At 45.1% G+C, this 21,519-nt stretch overlaps 1 protein-coding gene and 1 long non-coding RNA gene across 2 annotated transcripts in view; one reads left to right on the top strand and one right to left on the bottom strand.

Annotated features, from left to right (window-relative positions):
• Positions 1-2,488: 2,488 nt before the first annotated feature.
• LOC113458704 (uncharacterized) overlaps positions 2,489-21,519 on the top strand; it is a 31,369-nt gene continuing 12,338 nt past the window's right edge. Inside the window, exon 1 of the long non-coding RNA XR_003379212.2 lies at positions 2,489-3,431. This is a non-coding gene — a long non-coding RNA (uncharacterized LOC113458704). The remainder of the gene's footprint in view (positions 3,432-21,519) is intronic.
• CDHR3 (cadherin related family member 3) overlaps positions 16,837-21,519 on the bottom strand; it is a 49,679-nt gene continuing 44,996 nt past the window's right edge. Inside the window, exons 14-15 of the mRNA XM_074538866.1 lie at positions 20,800-21,044; positions 16,837-17,748 (exon numbers count right to left, since the gene is read on the bottom strand). Coding sequence (XP_074394967.1) covers positions 17,563-17,748; positions 20,800-21,044 — 431 coding nt within the window. The 3' untranslated portion in view covers positions 16,837-17,562. The remainder of the gene's footprint in view (positions 17,749-20,799; positions 21,045-21,519) is intronic.

The raw sequence follows: 21,519 nt of genomic DNA, 5'->3' as shown, positions 1-21,519 counted from the left end.
TTCCTAACAGATTTGCTGTATTGCCTAAAGCAAAACTGTTGTCACAGAGACCAGAGTCAGAAGCAAGAATTTGCTGCTTAATCACCCTGAAATACTAAGCTGAATAATTAGTTAAAAGAGTGGTACAGGATTGGAGTGCATCCCCATCCATTAAATATTAGGGAATGAGGGCATTTTCTTCAAGTTTAAGATCTAGTCTCTGTATATTAGTTGCATTTTAGAGACTGATTTAAATGTGCAATTCCTTTCTGTCATGTCAAGTGAATCCAGGTGTACCCTTCTAAACACTTCTTTCCTACAGACACTATCTATTTAGAGCAGGAAGAAGAAATTAAAATTTTAGCCTTGTGTTTTTACAAATTTTCCTTTTTATTTTTATTTGTAACCTCCAAAATTTTGCCTGCACAAAAGCACTCTTCCTGCCTGGATCTTTCATTCTTCTTTCTGAGTTCGGGGAAGGCAGCAAGATAAAGCTGTGTTGTGCCATCCTTAAAATTTGTGGCCACATGGATACAGTCAGAGGTTTGCTCGTTTTTTTCAGGAGAAGCACCCTAGGGGCTAGGGAAATATGCACCAACCCTGACCGTGTTTTTCTTTCAGTCTTTCTTTGAGGAAATCTTATTCTCAGTTATCCGTGTTTTCAGTTAATGTTTCACTGTGGGTTCTGCTTGGCTGATACAGGAATGCTTCCTCAGGCTCTTTTTTTTTTTTTCCCTTACCTCCTGGACAAAACCCATAATACTCAGTAGAATATCCTTCTTATTCTTCTATAAGAGTGTTCTTCTGTCTAGCTCTCTGAGTAGGTTCCCTCTCATTCTGCTACATCAGTGATTGTTGCAAACAGTGGGGGTGTATTTGGACAGCTGGCTCTCATAATCCATCAGGCCCATGGAATCTGATTGATTGCTGCTGCTGCCAGGAGATTGTGCCTGCTGCTTGCAGGTACCTGTGCCCTATCAGCAAAGTGGTTTGTGCTTGCCATTACATCCTGTCAGCAATTGAGCAACTCCTCATTAATTCATAAATCTTGCTCTGTCTTTTCTTGGCTTGTTGACTTCATGTTACTGCTGCCAGCTGTGTTTCCTCCTTAATTGTCTGTGCAGCCTTTTGACTTAATGCAGTCATGGAGGAGGCTCTATGCTGATATTTAACTCACAATCTGAGCAAAAACTGGTATTAGCATGAGCTTTAATCAATTCACCTGTTTGGTTTCCATTTAACTTGAAGTTTGAAGTAGCCTGCACTCAGAGCCAAAGTTGTTGCTTTCTGTGGCCTAAGATCAGTAGCTGAATCCCCTGGGTTATTTCTTGTCATGTAAAGCAGCAGTCATTTCACATGCTGCACCTGCCCCGCCTTGGGATGGTATTCTGTCTGTTGTTATACATGTTGATCTTCCTAGCTCCTTTTTATTTTCTCATTTATATTTGACATCCCCTAAATCATCTTCCTCTGGTGACTTCAAATCCAATTCTCCACTACTTTCTGCAGATACAGCAGCTATTTTTAATTTTTGCATCCCAATCTGCTTTTGCAAGCATCTAATTTTGGCTTCACATTTAATATGATCAGGTTCCCTTGGAGGTCTCCTTTGCTCTGGGGTGAATGGCTGCACTGTGCATGCTAATCCTTCTGCTGGATTCTCCTGCTTTGTGCTTCTGTGGCTTTTCTTTGCCTTTTTCTGAATTGAAAATGCTATATTTCACTATTACCTTTATGAGCCACTAGACTCTACTCCTTTTCAAGCTTTGTAGTATTTTCTTTTTAAACAGCTTTCAGATCAGAGAAATTATTTTCTGCTTTTACACTGGCTCTAGCGGAACAAAATGTTTTAGCTGCTCCCCCAACAGCCACATTAATACAGGAATTGTATACTCAGGTTTCATTTCATAATCACTCTAAAATGGCTAGAGAACACTTATTTCTATATTGTGCCTGATCTATGAACTGGAATGGCACATCTCTTCTTCCACAGAGAGGTGGCTGCAGCATGGAAGATCTCAGGGGTAGTTTTTCTGTAGATTCTCTTATATTGCTCAGATTTTCAGTTGGCATTTGGGTGGCATTAGTGGCTTCTTGAGGTCTCTGCCTGTAGCGACATAAAGATTGCTGTCCAGCAAAGAAAGACTGGGCAAACCATAAAGGACAGATGTTGGCTATCTAATAAATCTTTTTCTGGTACCATGCAACAGCCTAGTCTGCAACGCAGCAAAAGGAAGTTATGATGCCTTGAGACTGAATTTGACCTACTCTTACACAAGGAGTTTTGCACTGGGAGTTTTCCCTCTCTTCAGAAGGGCCACTGTTGGCTCTGGGCCCTTTACTGACATGATGTGCTTCTACTGCCCCAGAACAGGTCCTGTTTACACCACAGAAACAGCCTGAAATTCAACTGGACATTTCACTGTGAGCTGACCAGCAAAGATCCCTGGTCAGCAGCAGAAGAAGAGAGGACACAATATTCTCATAATGAGTGCAAAGGAGAAAAATGGGGATAGAGTCCTTGAAGCTGCAGCAGCCCAGAGCTGAATTTGGGGTTTTCAGAGGTTCCCAGTAGTGACTGTGCATGCAAGGCATCTTTATGACAGTGTGCAGGCAATGATCCCAGGCACAACAGCAGGAGTACCCCTGGAGAGGGCTCATACAGAAACTGGCATGGTACTGGGAAGGTCTCTTCCTAGCAAATCATGAATGCAGGTAGATCAAGCAGTCATGGTTAGAGAATAAAATAGTATGCGTTAGTAGAGGAGACAAGGATGATTATTTTTAGCTTTAGTTTCCACAGAGACTGTGCATCAAAAGTAATGAGAAAGGACTGGCAGGCACAGGAGGCTTTTGCATTCAGCTCCTTGAAGAGCATCTCGAGAATGAAGACAGACCAAGAAATGAATTTGAGAAATGCTTTGCTAAAATAAAAAGCCAAAGGGCCTATATTTCCTTTTTGTCCTGATGCCCTGAAAGCGCTTAATTAAGGAAGTAATTTAATTTTGAACTTTACTGACTGTCTGGTTTATTACGCGGCAAATGTGGGCCCTTCAGAGCTTTCAACATTTCCTTGCTGGAAGTAGAGCAGGACTGCTGCAAACTTGGAAGATCTCTGTTTTCTTCTTCAAGAGACCATGAACTTATTTTTCCCTGAGCTGGGCAGTTACTTGTATGGATTTACAGCAAGTGCAATAAGCCTCCAGGCTGGAGAGAAGGAGTTTTACTGGCCATGCATATGTGCTGGTGCCCCAAAATGGGCAGAAAGGATCAGTCCCTTCTGGATTAATCTCTTGAGCTACCACTCAGTTGCAACCACCTGTCGTGACCTACAGCTAACAGAGCTGAAAGGACAGTGATTCTTTCATGCAAGGAGAGCCAGCAGAGTGATTGCAGCCAAGTTCTGGCTGGAGGCACCCTGGGGCTGGCTGCTGCTTTATTGTGTTAAGAGGGTAAGTTCATGCCCTTTTAACTCTGTGGAAAAAGCTTCTGGTTCAGTGATGGGGTAGGATCTCCTCAGGAGCATGTAAGAGCATGGTAGTGATTCAGCACTGGCTGTGCATGAGGAAATCCCTGTCCTGACTTACAGAGCTACACTAAAATGCTGTCCTGAAATGTCTGTTATTCTAGTTCTTTGTTGATCATCCAAGCTGGCTCCCACACTGCACCAGGGTGGGGAGGGGACAAAAGGGTGTGAGGTAAGCTGCAGCTGTGCTGGTCCTGGAGGGTGCCCTGCAGTCGGTGAGTTGTCCCAGGGACACCACCCTCCCTGTGCAGACAGACACCAATGCTCTCCCCACTTCCCCCTTCTCTCTCATCCCCTCCAGCACCAGTGGGGTTGGGGGGGGTGCCAAAACACATCCTGGCATCAGGCAAAGTAGTTTGGGAAATTCTTCACTGAGGTTTATGTATCACTGAGCTGGATTTGCTGCTGTTAGACATTGGTGGGACTCAGATCTCCCTGGTCAGGCTGAAGTGGGGTGCTCACATATCTGGGGAGGCTTTTGGGGTAGTTGATTGGCAGAACAAGGCCACTTTCATAGCTGGATAGCATCTGAATAGGTGAGATTTCATTTATGGATTTTAGTCCTTGCTTTTTAATACTTCATAACAAGCAAATACTGTTGTGTTTTGCTATAGTGACTCGGAAATACCCTTCGGCAGAAAGTCACGGGCAGAAATTAGTGTCCATTTTGAAGTTTTTGAATGCTGTCACATTTCTAAACTGCTTTTTTTTTCCCCCTGAAATGTTGGGGGTGTCTAATCTCATAGATGTTTCTGCCACAGGCTGCAAGCTTTCACATCTCTAAGGGCATTTCAAAGCATATTAGACAGCTAGCCCTGGTGCTGGTAGTTAACAGAGAAACCTCAGCCTCCTCTCTAGGTGTCAGTGTGGTTATTCTGCTTGCATGAAGTGGGATGATGTGATCAGGCTGGATGTTGCAGGGAGGAGCATTTAGAAATTCAGTGTGAAAATGGATTGAATATGGTTCCTCCTTGCTTTGGAGCCCATGGCTGTGCAGAGAACTGCCGGATCATCCTTCCCTGCCTCCAAAAGAGTAGGTGGTGAAGTACAGGAGTACCCATCCTGTCTCAGCTAAAACAGCGAGGAACGGGCTCAGTTCAGTGTGGCAAAGGAAAGAGCTGAAAGCAAACAGAAAATAGGTCATTTGATCGTTCCTGGAGTCACCCAGAGCCTCTGCAGCGGATAAATCCTGTAAGGGGATCATCTCTTTCCGGATATGCCTGCATCGCTATGGTGCCTGGCGGTCGGGCTCGTTTTTCTCCAATTCACTTTTCTTTCTGCTTGACCCTCTGAGCCGCCGACCCTGCGGGGCTCGGGCCCCGTGCGGAGCTGGGGGAGTGCGGGCAGAGCCCGAAGGAGCCGGGGGTCTGTGCCGCCGCTCCCGGCCGGGCGCTGCGCGCGGTGCCACCGCGGGGCCGGGCAGCGCTGGGGCTGCTCCCGTCAGGGGGAGTCCGGGCCTGGAGGGGCTGAGGGAGTCCGGGGAGGGTGAGGGAGCCCAGGCAGCAGGAGAGGGGAACCCAGGCAGCAGAAGCGGGGCTGCGGGCTCCCCACAGCCGGGCTGCCCCGGGGCAAGGCCGCGCCCCCGCTTCCCCGCCTCAAGCCGGCCCATGCCCTGCCTCCCTCTCTGCCAGCAGCGCCTGAAGAGAGTTTGAGCTGAGCAGCCGCTGACCGGCTGGCACAGAGCCCTTCTCTGCATCGCTTTCCGTACCTGCAGGAAAGGAGAAGTGGCTGGAGGGAGCTGGGACCAGGCCAGAGAAGGGGGTGCTGGGGATTCTCCTCTGTCTGGGGCTGATAGGGCCGGGATGCTCCTGTTTTTACAGCAAAAATAGCGTTGGAAGGGACTGTTGGAGAACATCTAGTCCAACCCCCTTGCCAAGGCAGGATCACCAAAATCAGGTTACACAGGAACATGTCCAGGTGGGTCTTGAATATCTCTGGAGAGGGAGACTCCATGACAGCCCTGGGCAGCTGTTCCAGTGTTCCCGCCCCCAACATAATAAAGTTCTTCCTTGTGGTTCTTCTTGTGTTTCACTTTTATGGCCATTGCTCCTCATCCTGTCACTGGCACCACTGAAAAGTGTCTGGCACAGCCTCTTGGCATCATTGAGATGCTTATGTTGACATCCCCTCTCAGTCTTCTCTAGGTTAAGCAGGCCCAGTGCCTGCAGTCTCTCCTCATAAGAGAGATGCTCCAGACCCCTCACTGTCTTTGATCTTTGCTGCACTCTCTCCAGCAGCTCTTTGTCCTTCCACCCTGCCCCCTCTCAGGGTGCTGTGCCCAGAGATGTGCTGACTGTGCAGACACACCAGCTTGTGGGTCCATCAGCCCTGCTGCCCACAGGACCAGGCTGCAAACCCTCCCTGAGTGAGGTTCATGTGCATGGGATACAAACAGCCCCTCTGGAAGCTATCACAGCTGCCCAGCAGGCAGTGGTGGCACAGAGGGGCCAGTCCTGTGCAAACACAGAGCTGCTGCTCCAGTCTGCATGGCCCCAGCTGGTGCACACAAGCAGGAATCAAAAATGAAGCACAACTGCATGGCCAGACCAAGCTGTGCCTTGCCCATGTAATTCACCAGCTGAAATCCCAGGCATCTATTGACCCACAGTTTGGTACCAAAGAACTGCAGTTCTTGAATACAATTCAGGGTCAGAGGCATTCATCTGTTTTGTTTGCAAGTGTGTCTCTCACTCAATAAAGAGCCTGCTGCAGAAACTTACTGAAGCTTGTATTTGACTTCTTTTATCTCCTGGCCAGGCCCATGCTTCTCTTCTGGGCTGCTGTGATGCACATCTCATGGCATCTGCTTCCAGATGCAGAATTGCCCCAAGACAGGTCCCTGAAAGCAGACCTTGGAGCACTGACAAAGCGTGGCTGGTGCCCTATCTCCCCCTGGGACCTGAGCAGGCAGCAGCAGAGCCTGGCTGACCTCCCTGCTCAGTTTTTCCCTCGCTTTCAGCCTCCTCAGGCACTGGTGCAGTGGCACAGACCTGCCCTCACCTGAACAGCCTGGGCTGAGACTCAGCTGATTTACCTCTGTGTGCACTCTGTAGGCATTGATATCTGATCTAGGCATGCAGAAAGAGCTGCTTTCAGGGCACAGCTCATCTGATCTATTCTAGATGTCTGCTTTTTAATAAGTCACCCCCAGAGTCTCTTTCCCCTCTGTGACAACACAGGGAGCTGGCAGGGACTAGTTCAGACAAGGCCTGTGCAGATGGAGCCCAGTGGGGCCCAGCCTGTGCTCAGCCTTTCAGCTGGAGCTTTGCAAAGTTCCTGCTGTGGCTGGGGGTGTCAGACACCCAACCAGCTGGCACGTGCAGTGTGCAGTTGTGGCTGCTTGCTGTAAGAATGTTAGTTACATGATGGTGTTGCAATCTGGCTCTCATAACATAAGCTAGCAGCCAGATTCTTTGCTCAGGAGGAGAAGGATTGCTTCCCTTGTCTGACCCCCTGTCTCTGAGGGGATCCAAACACCCTCTCCTGCTCCTATGAGCTGTCACAAAGTGGCAGCCTCCTGGGCAGACTTCTCTGTCTCTGCAGCTGAAGTAGTCCTCATGTGGTAGGTCTCTTCCAGATCATGAAGAAATATAGTATCAGCATTTTTATGTTCCTTGATATAAATGAAGTTACAGTGCCAGAAACTGAGACTTCTGATGTTTGTTACAAGTGGTATTTATAACATCAGCATGAAAGCAGAGCCTTTGGAGAAAAGCACAAAAACCCCAGTAATATGATCACACATAAACTGCCTGGGGGAATTAGACCCCACCAGGAAAAGTGACCTGTGCTCTTTCCTAATCACTCTTGAAACTTTCAGAGCAATGTCAATCCACAGATCTGGAAGCACTTCAGAGATGTGTCATAGGTGGGGACATAGCAATTAAAAGCTGTGCCAGAACTCACACTGATTTTTGTAGACTTCAGATAAAATTATTGCATAACATGTAATAGGCAGCTGTAGGTCAGGAACTGTTGCCCCCAGCCAGTCTGCCTGAACCACCACGTGCCTTTCCTCCTCTTCTAGTCTCAGCTTATCAATGTCATCACTCTAAAATAAATGACACTAAAGTTCACACTTTGTGTTCACAGGGACTAACAGAGCTGTTGAAGACTAGAGAGGCTGTTCTCATCATCTAGTCTGACCCTCCACAGCACACCGCAGCTGTTCTTGACCTCTGAAGGCTTCAAATGATGGAAAGGGCCCATGGTCTTGGCTAATTGTTCCAATAATCAAATGCTTTTATTGTGTAGAGCTGCACTTAATCTTTGCTCTCAGTCCATCTAGTGGCAGCTCTAGACACTGTGTTCTCAAAAGACTTTTGAATAAAAAAAACTTACAAAAGCTCCTCTGACAATTAGAAGAGGTTTCTAACATTTAAAGCTGTACTGCACAGTGTATCACAATCTCTATTTTATAAAAAAATATATGTTTCTTTTATATTCAAAGTATCTTATCACATATTGTTTGATACAATAAGTAACAAGCATACACCTCGGTCAGCCAGTTCTACCTTCTCTGCTTTGTCCTACCAAAGACAAGCCAGAGACATGAATGGATGTGCTTTGGCTTGGTGAAACCAGGAATTCATTCTTGATTCCTTCACAGGAAGGAGCACTTACAGTAGTAGGGGCAGCTGCTTTAGCATTAAGCTACTGCTCATGTAAAATCTTGTTTGTAGATCCTAAGCAAGGGAAGTAGTCCTATGCATGTCCAAAATAAGGTTTTATAGGAAAGACCAAGATGAAGAATGATTTGGAGCTGGAGATCAGCATTTCCCACCAGGAAGGGTGAAGCTGTGTTTTGTGGTCAGCACTCTTGTTTCCTCCTGCAGGAGCAGCATGGGACTCACAGGATGCTTTACCTTGCTTAACCCTGCCCCTGCAATGCTGAGCACACCAGCTAAACCCACCTCAACTGGGTGCAGGCATTCTGGGCAGTGTTAGTGCTTGGATCTGACATCTCTTCTATCCATGGCTGCTCTTAGTTCAGCTGTCAGCTGTTCTGAGACCAGAGATGAGAGCACCACTCCAAGAGCTGTTGCTTTTCACCCAGCTGTTTCCCAGCTGTGGGAGACCATGGCACCAGCAGTGTTGGCCATGACATTGTGTTTGCATACATGGAGTCAGAGCCTGCTGTGATGCCAGGTTATGCTGCTGTTGGGGTTTTTCCCTAAGAAGAAAGGAAATAAGTTTGTGCAGTTCAGCAGCAGGAGCAGTAGTAAAGAAAGATGAGTATTCATCTGCCTCTTTGCCAGTTTCCTGGCTGAAACTACAGCCTGTCTCTCCCTCACCTTAAAAAAAGGTATTTATCTCTTAATCACTGAAGTAGAGCTAGAATAATCAAGGAAGAAAAGCAGTTGCCCTAGAGAAATGTTCGGGAAAGTAAATACAAAACCCCGTGTGTCTTCCTATCATGGAAATAATGCAGTTAACTTCTTCAGGTAATAAAATCTAATGTCTGGAGATGCCAGGTGTGCATATGGATAGGTTGGTGTCAGAGTGCTAGGAAGATCAGAGTTACAGCAGCACTACCAGTTGCTGCAGTTTATGTCACTGGAAAACCACCTGAATAGAAACTGAATGTGCTGCATTTCCAGCTAAAAAATGCAAATAATAATGGGTTGGAGCCCTGAATGTGTGGCTGCCCTTGTTGGTGCTGTAGGGTCAAACAATGTTATGACAACTGCCATGGATACAGTGAAGTGATAATGTGCTCAGGGAGTATAAATCAGTCTTTCCTATCTGTATCATTGTGGTGTTCATTACACACTGGGTTTCTGATTGTGAAATGCAACAACATTTGACTGAAGATGATTTGTGTTTGTTAGGGAAGTTCCTCCTGAGCCAAGCCACTCCTTTGGAGCACAGCAAAGAGTTACAGCACCATGACAGGTGATTTTGTGAAGTGTAGGAGTGATTTCACTGTGGATTTCTCCATCCAGGTCCTTCATTGCATGACAAAAACAATGTATGTGAGAGACTGAATGTAATCTTCATTGACTGCCACTGCTCAACTTAAACCAAAATTTTCTTTTACCACCTGATATCAGTCCCTTGCTGTCAAAAACCTTTTTGCAATCAGTAAAGAAAACAAGCCAAGACAAGCCATGGAGTATTAACTCATCATTTATAATTACTTTTCTTCAGATTAAAATAATTTTGTAAAATCTTGTCAGGTTTGTTTGTTTTATATCAGGTTTTCAGACATCACTTACATTATACATGCTCACACTCAGAAAAGATTATTTCACCCCATGTGTTTACTGTCATTATTCTTTTGAGTATATTCCACTTGATCCTGTAAAATATTAAATGTGCCAGAGGAAATATCAAAGGTGAAGATATTGAATGCTCTTAGTGTTACAAAAGATAAATAAGCTGAAAGTGTTGACAGCCTGAGATGCCAGAAGAAGCTTTGAGTTTTCTCTACTCCAGAACTGCTTTCAAGCCATGGACTTTTCTACTGCAAGATGGGAGGGCAAGGACGGGCTGAAATAAAATACTGAATGAAGAGAAAATATTTTTATCTTCTACCAGCAAACATTTCTACCCTGGTGTGCTTTTCACTCACCTGGTTGCTCAGCAGGGACAGGAGACCGCATTCCCATCTGTGTGTGCCGCCATTCCCAAAGGCAGGCAGAGGATGGGGCCATGCCTGCCAGAGGTGCAGACTTTTCTAGGGGGAAGCTACCAGTGTCTGTAGGAGGCAGTGGGCACTGAATGCTTCTGTCCATGGCTCTGCTTTGTGTCCTCTTCTTCTCTCCTGCTCTTACATGCACCTGCCAAAGGTGCATCCAGATTCATCCTGCCTTTGGGTCTGGTTTACAGACCTTATGGCCACCTTTTGTTTTACAGCTGAGAGAGAGAGAAAAGTCACATCTGATTCTTTGGCTGTTCAGATCAGGTGTCAGTGGGGAGGTGCCTTGGAGCCTCATGCACTCTGGCCTAATAGAAAAGGAGAGTTCATTTTGGGAGAGGAGGTCAGTTCCTGCCTTAAGGGGCTGGTGAGGATAAGCCCCCATCCTCAGACTCCTCTTTCTTCTGCAATCTCAGCCCAGCTTGGCCTGGTGTTTCTCATTGCCCTGCTGAGGGCTTGGCAGCTGGTTTTGTTGCTGCAGTCAGCTCTTTCCTCTTCTCTGAAGGCTCTTTTTTGCTTGGTGCCTCTGCTCCATCCACCCCTTGGCCACTGTTTTCTGTGGCACTGGACATTTCCTGCATAGCCTGCACTGGCTGAAGGGGCTCATTGCTCTTCTTCCACCTCCGGGCCCCCGACCGTGTATTGAACTCATACACTCTGCCAGTAACTTGAAAGAACAAAAAGACAAAAGATTAAAATAATGTTTGCCTTATCAGATTAAGACATGACAGTTCTCAGCATGGAACTGAAATGGGAAACGTGAAGCCCTTGGAATTCAGCTGAGCTGGGGAGGCAGCCCTGAGAGGGAAATCCTCCTTTCTGTGGGGAGCTGGGCATCAGAGTGGCTGCTCAGAGGAGATGCTGGCTGTGCTGCCAGGGAGAACAGGGATATTTAAATATTCCTACTCCAAAAGAAATCAATTTCTTATCACCCTACAAATTTATCCAAGTTCCAGCTACCAGGGGTTAACATGGGCAGTGTAACAAACACATCCATATCTGTAAGGACAAAACTTCTATCTTCAGCCATACTGAGCAAGACCATTGTATATGTCTGTGCCTATTTTGTCATGTAGAGTTGCCTACCAGAGGTAGCAAACCCTGCTTAGGAACACAGCATGCCACATACATCTTCCAGACCATGTCAGCTCATCTGTACTGACCCAGGATTTGGAGATCCAGAGAGTCTTGGCTGCACACATTCCTTCTCCATTTACACAAAATGCTTTCTTCCAGGCTTGCTGTCCATTTTGCCATTAGTAGAGTGAAAGTACTGTGTGTTTCATGATTTTCTCATATAGATAAAATATGGTTAAATTTGTGTTGTTTAGCACGCATGGCTATCTCTCATTGTCAGAAAGACTTCTGTCTCTATTCGGTTTTATGGGTAATTTCTACTTGAACATTAAAAGCAAAATATTTTCTCCTTCAGTTCATTGCTACCTAGAGATAAGTGAAAAAATTGCTGTGTGTCCAGTGTGACCCCCTCACAGTCTAACTCACTGTATCTTGCTACAAAGAGAATCAGAAGCTATAATGGCACTTTCTGTAATTAAACAATACAAGACAAACAAAAGACCATTAAGGCTTGGAAAGAAACAGTGGTTACGTGTTTCTAAATGTTGCAGTTTGTATCAGAATTAATGGTTTGTGACACATTAACACAATTTGAGCAACTCAAGATGAAACTGGACCTCTTTATATGTTATTTTTTCTGTCTGCTTACAAGTCAGACATGCTGAAGCAGCCTAGATCAGGGAACAGCTTCTGAACATCCCTCTTAATCATATTCAACAGATGATGTCCTGGGGATTATTAAATCTCATTTCCAAAGCAGCAGCCCTTGATCCTTTAGGGTTTGCAATGAGTTGTGGAGAAGAGAGGGGAGGAGTGGGGGGCACACGTTTCCCTGTTGTCACCACAGAGCTGTGTTAGAACTCAATGTTTGTGTCAGGCATGACACAAATGCGGTGGCTCTGGATGAATGTTTGGATGGGCTCAGATATCCTGGAGCCAAGTATGGTCAGGTTTGTTGAGAAAGGGAGCCCCAGCTGTCCTGCAAGAAGACCAGAAAGCAGCTCTTGCAGCAGCCTAGAGACTACCCATGTTTAATATATTACAAATGCAGTTACACAGGGGAAAACCAGGGATTTCGGAGCCCATTCCTCCAGATCTCTTTATAAATAGCAGGTGAGCTTGGACCTGGATCAAACCAGCCTTGAGCAGCCTTGTGGATGGACTTAATTGCACAGTAGGGTCCCACTTGTTTGCCCAAATTGTACTGAAGTCTCCATGCCTGGTGTTTCCCATTAGCTCAACACATCCAACAGCTCTGAGCCAGCTAATAAGAAACACAAGTTACAGGCACTTTGGTGGAAATTGGCCAGATGAATCCAAGCCTTGAAACAAGCCTGCCTTCTTCTGGATGATTTCTAGACCTATTGTTTCAGGCTTATTTTCAGATCTATTTTATAAAAACTTATTTTGTCTGATTGTCACGTTTTACCAGCCCCTCATCTACACGCTGGGGCTCGCAGCCATTAGGCACAGGGCTGGGCACCCTAATTCCAGGCCAAGAATCAAAGTAAGGGGCTCAGGCAGGGGCTGTGTTTCAGGGGAATGAGGTAAGCCAGATCAATCCTCAGTAAAGCAAAAACATTTTTCCTGGAATGAGCCCTGCTGCAGAGCAGTGGCTGTCACTCAGGGAGCTGGATGAGCTCCCCAGAAGCTCATCCTGAGGTTTGTAGCTTTCACCTTATTTTTGCTTTTCCCAGCTGGTTAATCAGATATGCCCAGAGTTCACATAATTAACGTAATGTCACCAGGAGCCTGGTGACACAGGACCTGTTGCCAGCTGATGGCCTTCCCTTTTCTCCCCAACAAGCAGTGCCTGAGCCTTGGATAAACAGCAGCAGCACACTGTTCCTGTAAGGGAGGAGGTTTGTGCAGAAGCCAGTAACTCACCCACCCACTTCTCCAGGGAGAAGTTCAGGAGGTGAAGGCAACACTTCTGCAGTGACATTTACCTCCTGGCCATTCTCCAGACACAAGGTGGGTGAGACCATGTAGCTATGACAGCACCAGAGCAGGAGACTTGCAACACATTCCTTCTCCCCTCCCACCTTTCTATACCACATCCATGCATTCCAGTTTAGCAGAGGAATTGTGAACAGTCTGACCCTCAGATGTGTGCTTTCAAGGGCTATAAGTATATTCTAGAAATATGAAAAGCCAATAGAAATATGTCAAGCCATATTTAAATCAACTAATCCAGTTTGTTTCCAGCCTAATATTCATATCCTCTGTTAATTGCTTTTTATTACCTGGGTCCCTGGCTTCTCCATCAAAGATAGTGTTTAGCTTTGTCATTGTCTGTGAAGAAACACAAAATGAAAAATGAAAACTGTGAATTAAATCAGAAAGAGGAGCAGTAACTTGAAAATTGTGATTTACATGGATGGAGGTGGATCTATGTGGCTTGTATATTGCATTCCTTTAGGCTGTTTGTTTTTAAACCAGTCCAATGGCAATACATTGGACCATAGTCCAATGGCAACAAGAGCCATTTGTGGTGTAGGGTTTCCTCACTAGATATTTAAAGGAGAATTAATAAGTTCTGACGTGCTAAATGCCTCCATGTGTGTTACCACAAGACGATCCCCTCCACCCAGAGTAGGCTTGGGAATCCCCTCTCTGAAAAATGTGGGGAGAGGGAGTTCACTAATCAAAGTGCCTTGCACGGATTCACAGAATATCCTGAGTTAGAAGGGACCCACAAGGACCCAGTCCAGCTCCTGGACCTGCAAAGGATCACTCCAGGAGCCACACCATGTGCCTGAGAGCATTCTGTCTATTTATGCAGTTTTGTAGCCTTTATGCAATTATGTCTGTGAAAAGGAAGGAGCCCTGAGACCCAGGAGCAAAGAAACATCTCCAGCAGTGGAAACATCCATGACATTTTGCTGCAAACAGCTTATCAAGGCCGAACTCTTCACAGCTTGGGTGTGCTGGCACACCTTGCTGGTTGCACTCAGGTGGATCAGAGTTGGCTCCACAGGTCAGTGGAGTCTCAGCAGGGCACTGCTGCCATCAGTGAAGCTGGAGCACTTGTCCCACCTCTGCAGTGAGTGTCCCTGTCATTGTTGTGGGCACAGCCTGTCTGACTTCCCACGTACAGCATTTGGGCAGCAAAGGAGCCCCAGCGCAGGTGAACATCCCTCACACCCTTGTTGCTTCCAAACACAGAGGCCAGCTGGGACAATGAAGTGTTTGCACTTGAGAGCAATTATTTTCTTGCCTATCATTTTTATGCTCTCTTTGGAAAACAGACACCATTCATAGAAAGGGTCCTATGGTCATATTGCATGATGGAGCTGGCAAAACTGGGGCTTCCTTTGAGGCCAGCAGTACTCACCACAGTTACTTCTTTCTTAGGCTTCTTCTTTGCTACAGAAAGGAAAATGCACATTGTTAATAATCAGAATTTTCTGATGGTGACTGTAGACACTAAAGTCAAGATTTCCTCAAAGAAATAGACATTCTTTCTACTCAAATGCTGAGACATCTTAAATGAATCTTTTTTACTTTCAAATGCTGAGTGAGAATCCACAGTTGCCAGTGACTAATCAAAAGACTAGCCTTGAAAAGTCAGTAATGAATGAATAGTAATTTTATTAAACAGATTTCCCTTTCTAAATAATTTGAACGAATACAGAAATTCACCTTTGGGAATATCTGAACTAGAAATGCAGATTATTGTTTTACACAAATGTTTGTGGTTGCAAAGCTGGTGTCAAATATTGGTTTGGAGACAAAACATGGAAGAGCTGCATTTTCAGTCAAGTAAAATTCAGATTGAAGAACAGTTTGGTTGTGTGTGAATTCACCACACTATTAGCTCATTCCACATGCAAACAAATACAGCAGCAGTGCCATGGGCATCTCAACAACACGGATTTGTGGATGATACCCAACCAGTTGCTATGATTTCTTCTCACTCACTCCTTGCCAATTTGTTTAATGGCCTTTCAGTGGAGAGCTGTGCTTGGCCACAAATGTGCTTCCCAGCCAGGTGTGCAAAACTCTGAAGTGCTGCAGGTGGATCTCAGCCTGAGCGCTGATGGGAAACCTGTTCTGTCTGGCCCTTTCTGCCCAGCATTTGAGAACCAGTTTTTCAGAAAGCAAAAAGCGCTCACTTTTTGGAAATCAGCCAACACTGAAATGTCTCAAATTGGGCAACCAAGAGAACAGCTAATTTTGTGGGGTTTGTTAGTCCTGCGTTTTTTCCAGTTGGGAGATACTGACTGAGGAAAGGGGAATTACAAAAGCAAAGTCCTACTCAGCCCATATGGGCAGTGTTTTCTAGCAGAAATGCAATGGGACTAAAAAGAACAAGACTGCTTAAAAAACCATGCTTTTCCATGTGTGATTTATCTCCCTGCTAGGTTATGCAAACATTTTAGAAAGCACCAATACTTCAAAACAATCTTTATTTAAGTGAAGTAATTGTGCCAAGGGAGCAAATGATCAGAGAACGGGGAATTAGAGTGGAGAGGACTCTTGAAGGCGCTATAGATGGCTGGGATTATTTTTTAACAGATAGCATATAAATTGTGTGTGAAAAATACACTCATTCTTTAGCATCTATGACAGAGTATCAGACTACTCTGAATTTGGGTTTTGCCTAATAGTTAATAGATTTGAAGATTAAAAAGGCCATGAAATCGGGCCTCCCATAATTGGCCAGGATTATCTAATCTCAGTAACTTTCTACTGTGTCAAATTTCTATCTAGAAATTAATTTACAGATTTTACACAGAATCATAAACAAGGTCTTATTTTTAAACATTAAGATATAGAAAAGAGGTACACACCTGGAGCATTTATCCTGTAATGAAAAGAAGATTAAGAATGTAGTTAACAAATGTCATGGTTTTCTCTACCAAAAAAAAAAAATTTATTCCCTTTCACTTGGCAAGAAGGATGTGTTTCCTTGAGTTCTGAGATTGGCTTGGTTTATTTGGTTTCTGATTTTGCTTTCACAGAAAGCCTGCATCATTTAATGCTGCTCTCAAACAGGAAAACAGTCCTGAGCATTGCTCTAACACCTCTTTAAGAAGGAATTCTCTTAAAATAATAAAGTCTTGTTGATGATAGCATAATGGATTTATATAATCTGGAACAATATCTTTTCAGATATTGTCATTTTGTTCCATCCTGGGAGGAAGGTCAATTTTTTGGGTCTGATGTGCTCAGAGAATGTCTTTTAAAATATTTGAAAGGTTATAAATGTTTTTGAAAATATAGAAATTGCTTTTTGATCTGAGACCCCAGTCCCCAATAAATCATTTGCCCAATTAATAAATAATAGCAGTATCTTAGATTCATTTGTCATTTTTATCACAACCATTTAATGCTTTGCACACATGATCTGAGCATATAGTCACAGTCATTTAGTAGCTCTTTACATTTAATGTAACTTCCAAATTGATGTCCAAATCCTGAGAATACTTGTAGAAATCCTTTTTTTTTTTAAATCCCAGCCACTTAAAGGACTGCTTATCTTTGTTTTGTGAAGTACAAAGTCAATTTAGAGGCAGTCTGGCTCCAGCCCACTGAGAAAGGAGCCAGCAGGGAACTCTCCACTTCCCACAGTGACTCAGAGCTGCTCCCAGGTGCTTCCATGCCTTTTGCCAAGCATGAACACTTAGAGGTAAGCTTTATGGGCCAGAGCCTTGTAACTGGCTTGGTAAAACTCCAGGAAATCTGCAGAAGTTTTGCCAGAACAATGAATTTGGCATGAACACCAATATTTGCAAAGGACACTGGGATCTGTAGCTAAGAGAGAGGAAAATGCATCCAGTAACTACCTTGATGGGAGCTCCCTCGGAGAGGGGGTCAAATGCAAACCAGAATATTTGTGGTCAGCACAGTCTGGCACAGGCTCCAACTGAGCCTCATGAGCATAGCTGCCTTTAGAGGTTACAATTGCTAATTCCACTCCTTCCCTCTCCTAGTGTTAATGTTACTAAACTAATGAAAAAAGATGCCAGGGACACATTTCCTTGAGTTCATATCATTACCACCCATTAATATCGCTGTGTTAGCATTTACTGCAGTGCAGCCATGCTGCTAGAAAAGATTCAAAGCAGCAGCATTATCATGGCAGAAAGGCTATCTCTGTCACTGCCAGGGAGTGCTGGGGCTTGCCCAGAGTGCCCTTTGGGGACTCACAGCGAGGTGCTGTGTGCCTTCCCTGCCAGGGAACAGCAGAACCATGTCAGCAGCAGGAGCCCCAGGTACAGGCCATACTGCTAGAGAAGATTCAAAGCACTGATACCATCATGGCAGAAAGGCTTGAGCCCTCTCTGTCACTGCCAGGGGGTGCTGGGGCTTGCCCAGAGTGCCATGTGGGGACTCACAGAGAGGTGCTGTGTGCTTTCCCTGCCGGGGGGCAGCAGCTACGGAGCCGTGTCAGCAGCAGGAGCCCCAGGTGGCCCAGCAGCCCCAGGAGCAGCAGCGCGCCGAGGGTGACCACGAACGGCACGTACCACGCTGATGGAGAGTAGATGTTCTCTCTTCTGGTCACAACAGTGACGCCAGGCTTTTAAAACAAGACAGAAGAGTTCCTCAAGGCTGCATGCTGACACCAGATCACCTTTTATCTGGCTGAGGCAGCCCAGCTTGGCCCAGGGCTCGGCAGGTGATGGGCACGGGGAGGTGAAGGGAGACAGGGACTCGTGCCATGCTCCTGCCCGCTGGCTGCCCTGGCAGCTCCTTTAACCCCTGTCTGCAGGGGTCAGAGACCTTGGCACAGAGCCCAAGACCCCTGTGCCTTTGATTTAGCCCTTGGAAAAAACAATTACCAACCTTTATATGAAGAATTACAAGCCACAAAAGTTTAAGTAGAATGACAGTGAATTTATCACAGGGTGAATAGGCTTTTTGAGGTTTTTAGAATGGGGATACAGGGGGCAAGATGGAGGAATCCTGGCATGTCCAGCCTTTCTCCTTCTTCTTGGCCTCCATCTTCTGTTGTGATGTTGGCACTTTTAGATTGGTTTAGAGTAGAAGCTCACTGTCTAACATAGGTGATAGGTATTGGTAAGGAATTGTAAATATTGTACCTGTAGTTTTTATTATATAAAGATAACACTGCCCGGGAGGCGGGCAGAGTGCCTCTGACTGTCTTGCTGAGCAGCCCTCAGCTGGACAGGAGAAAGAATTTTATAGCTAAGATACAATAAACAACCTTAGGACCAAGAACTGAAGAGCTCTGACTCCTCCTCCAAGTGCTGGGCTGGGAAAAGAGACTTTCTAATGTATCTCGGGGTCACTCTGACCAGCAGAGATTCTGAGAGTGGTGAGGTTTAAGAGTCTCAGGTTGCCTGAGAGGCTGTAAGCACACTGGTGGAGGGTGGGCAAGTTCAGGGAATACTGCCATTACTGAGATACTGTTTTCTTTTTACCTAAGGCAAAACTGGAAGTAGGTCATCTTCACTGCAGTAATCATTCAGACTGCTTTGTAAGAGGAGTTGAACCCTAAGAAACTGGGTTATTGTATAAAAAGAAATGGAACTCCTTCTTTTTTACCCAATGACTCGTTCCAGAAGGAAAAACCACACTTCCTGAGCAGTTGCAATCTCCCACATCTTCCTGCGTGTCAGGAGACACATCTAGGAGCTGGCACATCACTTGGTGTTAACAGCTCATTCATTAAGGTCCCATCATGAAACTATTCTCACACATTTCAAAAATTACTCATTCACTCTACCTAGTTCATTACCTAGTGTGGTACTATTAGTTTTGATCACCTACTGAAGTTTTTATTTAATTTTCTGCAAGACATTTGTAATCACGCTGAGTATGAAATTGAGCAGGGTATCTATTTCTTTCCAGTATAATTTTCTTTCCAGGATAATTTTAAAATAATCTATTTAGTCTTGTCAAAAAAAGATACATCCAATCCTTAGAGAAATGCTCAAATAATCTCAATATCACCACCACCACTTTCTCCTCACCTGGACTGAAGTCACAAGTGACATTTTGTAATGGGGCTTCTTTTCTACACTACCTAAACAGCTTTCCAGTTTCTGACTCATTGAGCTGCTGCACTGAACACATGTAAAGAGTAGTGATGGGAGAATTTGCTGTATTGGAAGTGCTCTTCTGGAAAATAGCCTGCAAGTGGAAGGCCGATATCTCTGGGGAGACAGATTTAATGCTGTGGTATGTGGTTGAGGCTGTTTGTAGTTGTGGTGAAGCATGGGAAAGAAATACAGAATAAGTTTTTTCAGCTTAACTTTTCATTTCCACATCAAGTTGGGGGAGTAGAAGGCAGTGAAAAAATCATTTATTCCTTCCCAAAAGATCATTAGATAAGAACAGGGTTATTAATCAGTCTGAAAATTTGGAGCTAAGCATGTTCAGAGCAAAGCAACCAGATTTGTATGGTCTGATCTGTGTGGTATGATCCTGCTGTTAGCAGGACCCTTTGGTTCTGGCTCAATTACTAGAAGATTCTAGAAGATCTAGACCATTTTACAGTAAAGCCCTCTTTTACCACTTCACTTGGATACTCATATTTTCATTCCTGCATGCAAGAGAGAAAAGGACAATGCCATCTGCAGGCAGACAGGGAATGGATGGACTGTGGACTATGGAGGGTGGTGCAGCAAGACATGACTGGTACAAGGATAGAGACAGGGTGGTCTGTACCCACAGCCTGTGTCACATCTACAGGCAAGACAAGAGCAAGCTCTCTGCACATCCTGCACCAGCCTGGTGGAAATCAAAAATTGAACTGGTAAGACAGAGCTCAGCTGGGATGGCTGTGCAGAGGGGTGAACAGGATAGCTGGGACACAGGCCCACCTCTCCACAGGATGTGCAAGGTTAGATCCCACCTGGGCTGCCGAAAGATGTGCAGGCTTACTCAGCTCAGCCATAGACCATCACATGGGCGTGGAGTTCAGGAAAGGCCCATCCCATCCCTCTGGATTTGCTGTCTGAAATCTGCTCAAACTGCAGCAACACACTGAGCTGTGCAAAACTGCTTCATTTCCTGACATGCTGCTCCAAGTTTTACATGACAGTGATCTCAGGTCTGGAAAAGGGATGCTTTTAAATGATGAGGATTTGTTGTTGTTGTTGTTGTTGTTGTCTGTTTCAACTCTGATAGGCACAGATTAATGTGCTCCAATGATAAAAAAGCACACAAAACTCAAGGCACATGGGGGAGTTAAGTTATGAATAAAAAAAGAGGTAGTGCAAAATGCATGAGGTAATTTTAAGGTTCCAGGCAAAGGTTAATCCCTGCTCTTTTCTTATTAATAAAGCTGCCAAAATCTTTAACTTTCAAGTTGTATGGCAATGGCAGCATGCCCGGTCCTTTGGCTTCCTGCCCTTTTTGTTTTAGAAACTGAAATACAAAACACATGTTATGACTCTGTACCTGGGACTAATCCTTCATGACACTAAGCACATGAACCACCTCTGGCTGCATCATAAGAGCAAAAGGCTTAGAACCTCCCAGGGCTAGGTGTACTCTAGGGTTTTGGTTTCCTTTTTCATACATCTACCCTCTTCTCCTTACTCCTGTGGAGATTACACCCTAAAAGAAATGCAGAACTGGACAGAAGCTTTAGTGAACTTACCATAGTTGTTGTGGCAGTAGTTGGGTTTGGGATAACTCTAATGCTTAAGGTCACTGTTCCAGTTTTAGTTAAGTGTGTAGTTTTGTCCCTGGCAGATACTAAATTGTCATCTGTTATGTGGATACGCAGACTGTAAATCCATTTTGTATCAAGTCCACTCTCATAGTCAAACCTTGATGCAAGAATCAGACGAGATGTGTTGGAGCCAGCACTTGGTGAAAAGGTAAAATGACTGTTCTCATTGCCTGCAAAAAGGTAACACCAAAATGCAAAAAAAAAATCACCTCAATCCCACATTAAAGCAAATGTGTGTAACAAGTGGTGAAGTGTGGTGAAATGTCAATGACAGGAAGGGCTCCTTGATCTTCCTTGTACCACATAAAATAATTTAAACTACCACAGTCACAAAAGCATTACAATCTAGAATAAGACCTTCTATGGGGACATAGCAGAGAGGAGGCTGTGGAAACACTTCAGAGCCACAGGGCACACAAGAGGTCACCTGAATGACCTGAACCTACAACCATGGGAGCACCCAACAACACCCAGCTGGGGTGAGGACTCTGCCCTGTGGCAGGGCTCATTCCAATACTGGGTGCCCCTGGAGTGCTGCTCCAGCCCCTCTCCAAGGATTCCCCCTCTGCCCAGAGGCAGTGGCCTTTGAAGAGCATTAATGGCTCAGTGACACTAATTCCCTGCAGTGCTTTGTCAGCACTGTGG

This window comes from Zonotrichia albicollis, chromosome 4 (genome assembly GCF_047830755.1).
Source record: "Zonotrichia albicollis isolate bZonAlb1 chromosome 4, bZonAlb1.hap1, whole genome shotgun sequence".
Classification (NCBI taxonomy): Eukaryota; Metazoa; Chordata; class Aves; order Passeriformes; family Passerellidae; genus Zonotrichia; species Zonotrichia albicollis.
Note: the sequence above shows the minus strand (reverse complement) of the source record. Positions and strands in the feature narration are given on the sequence as shown.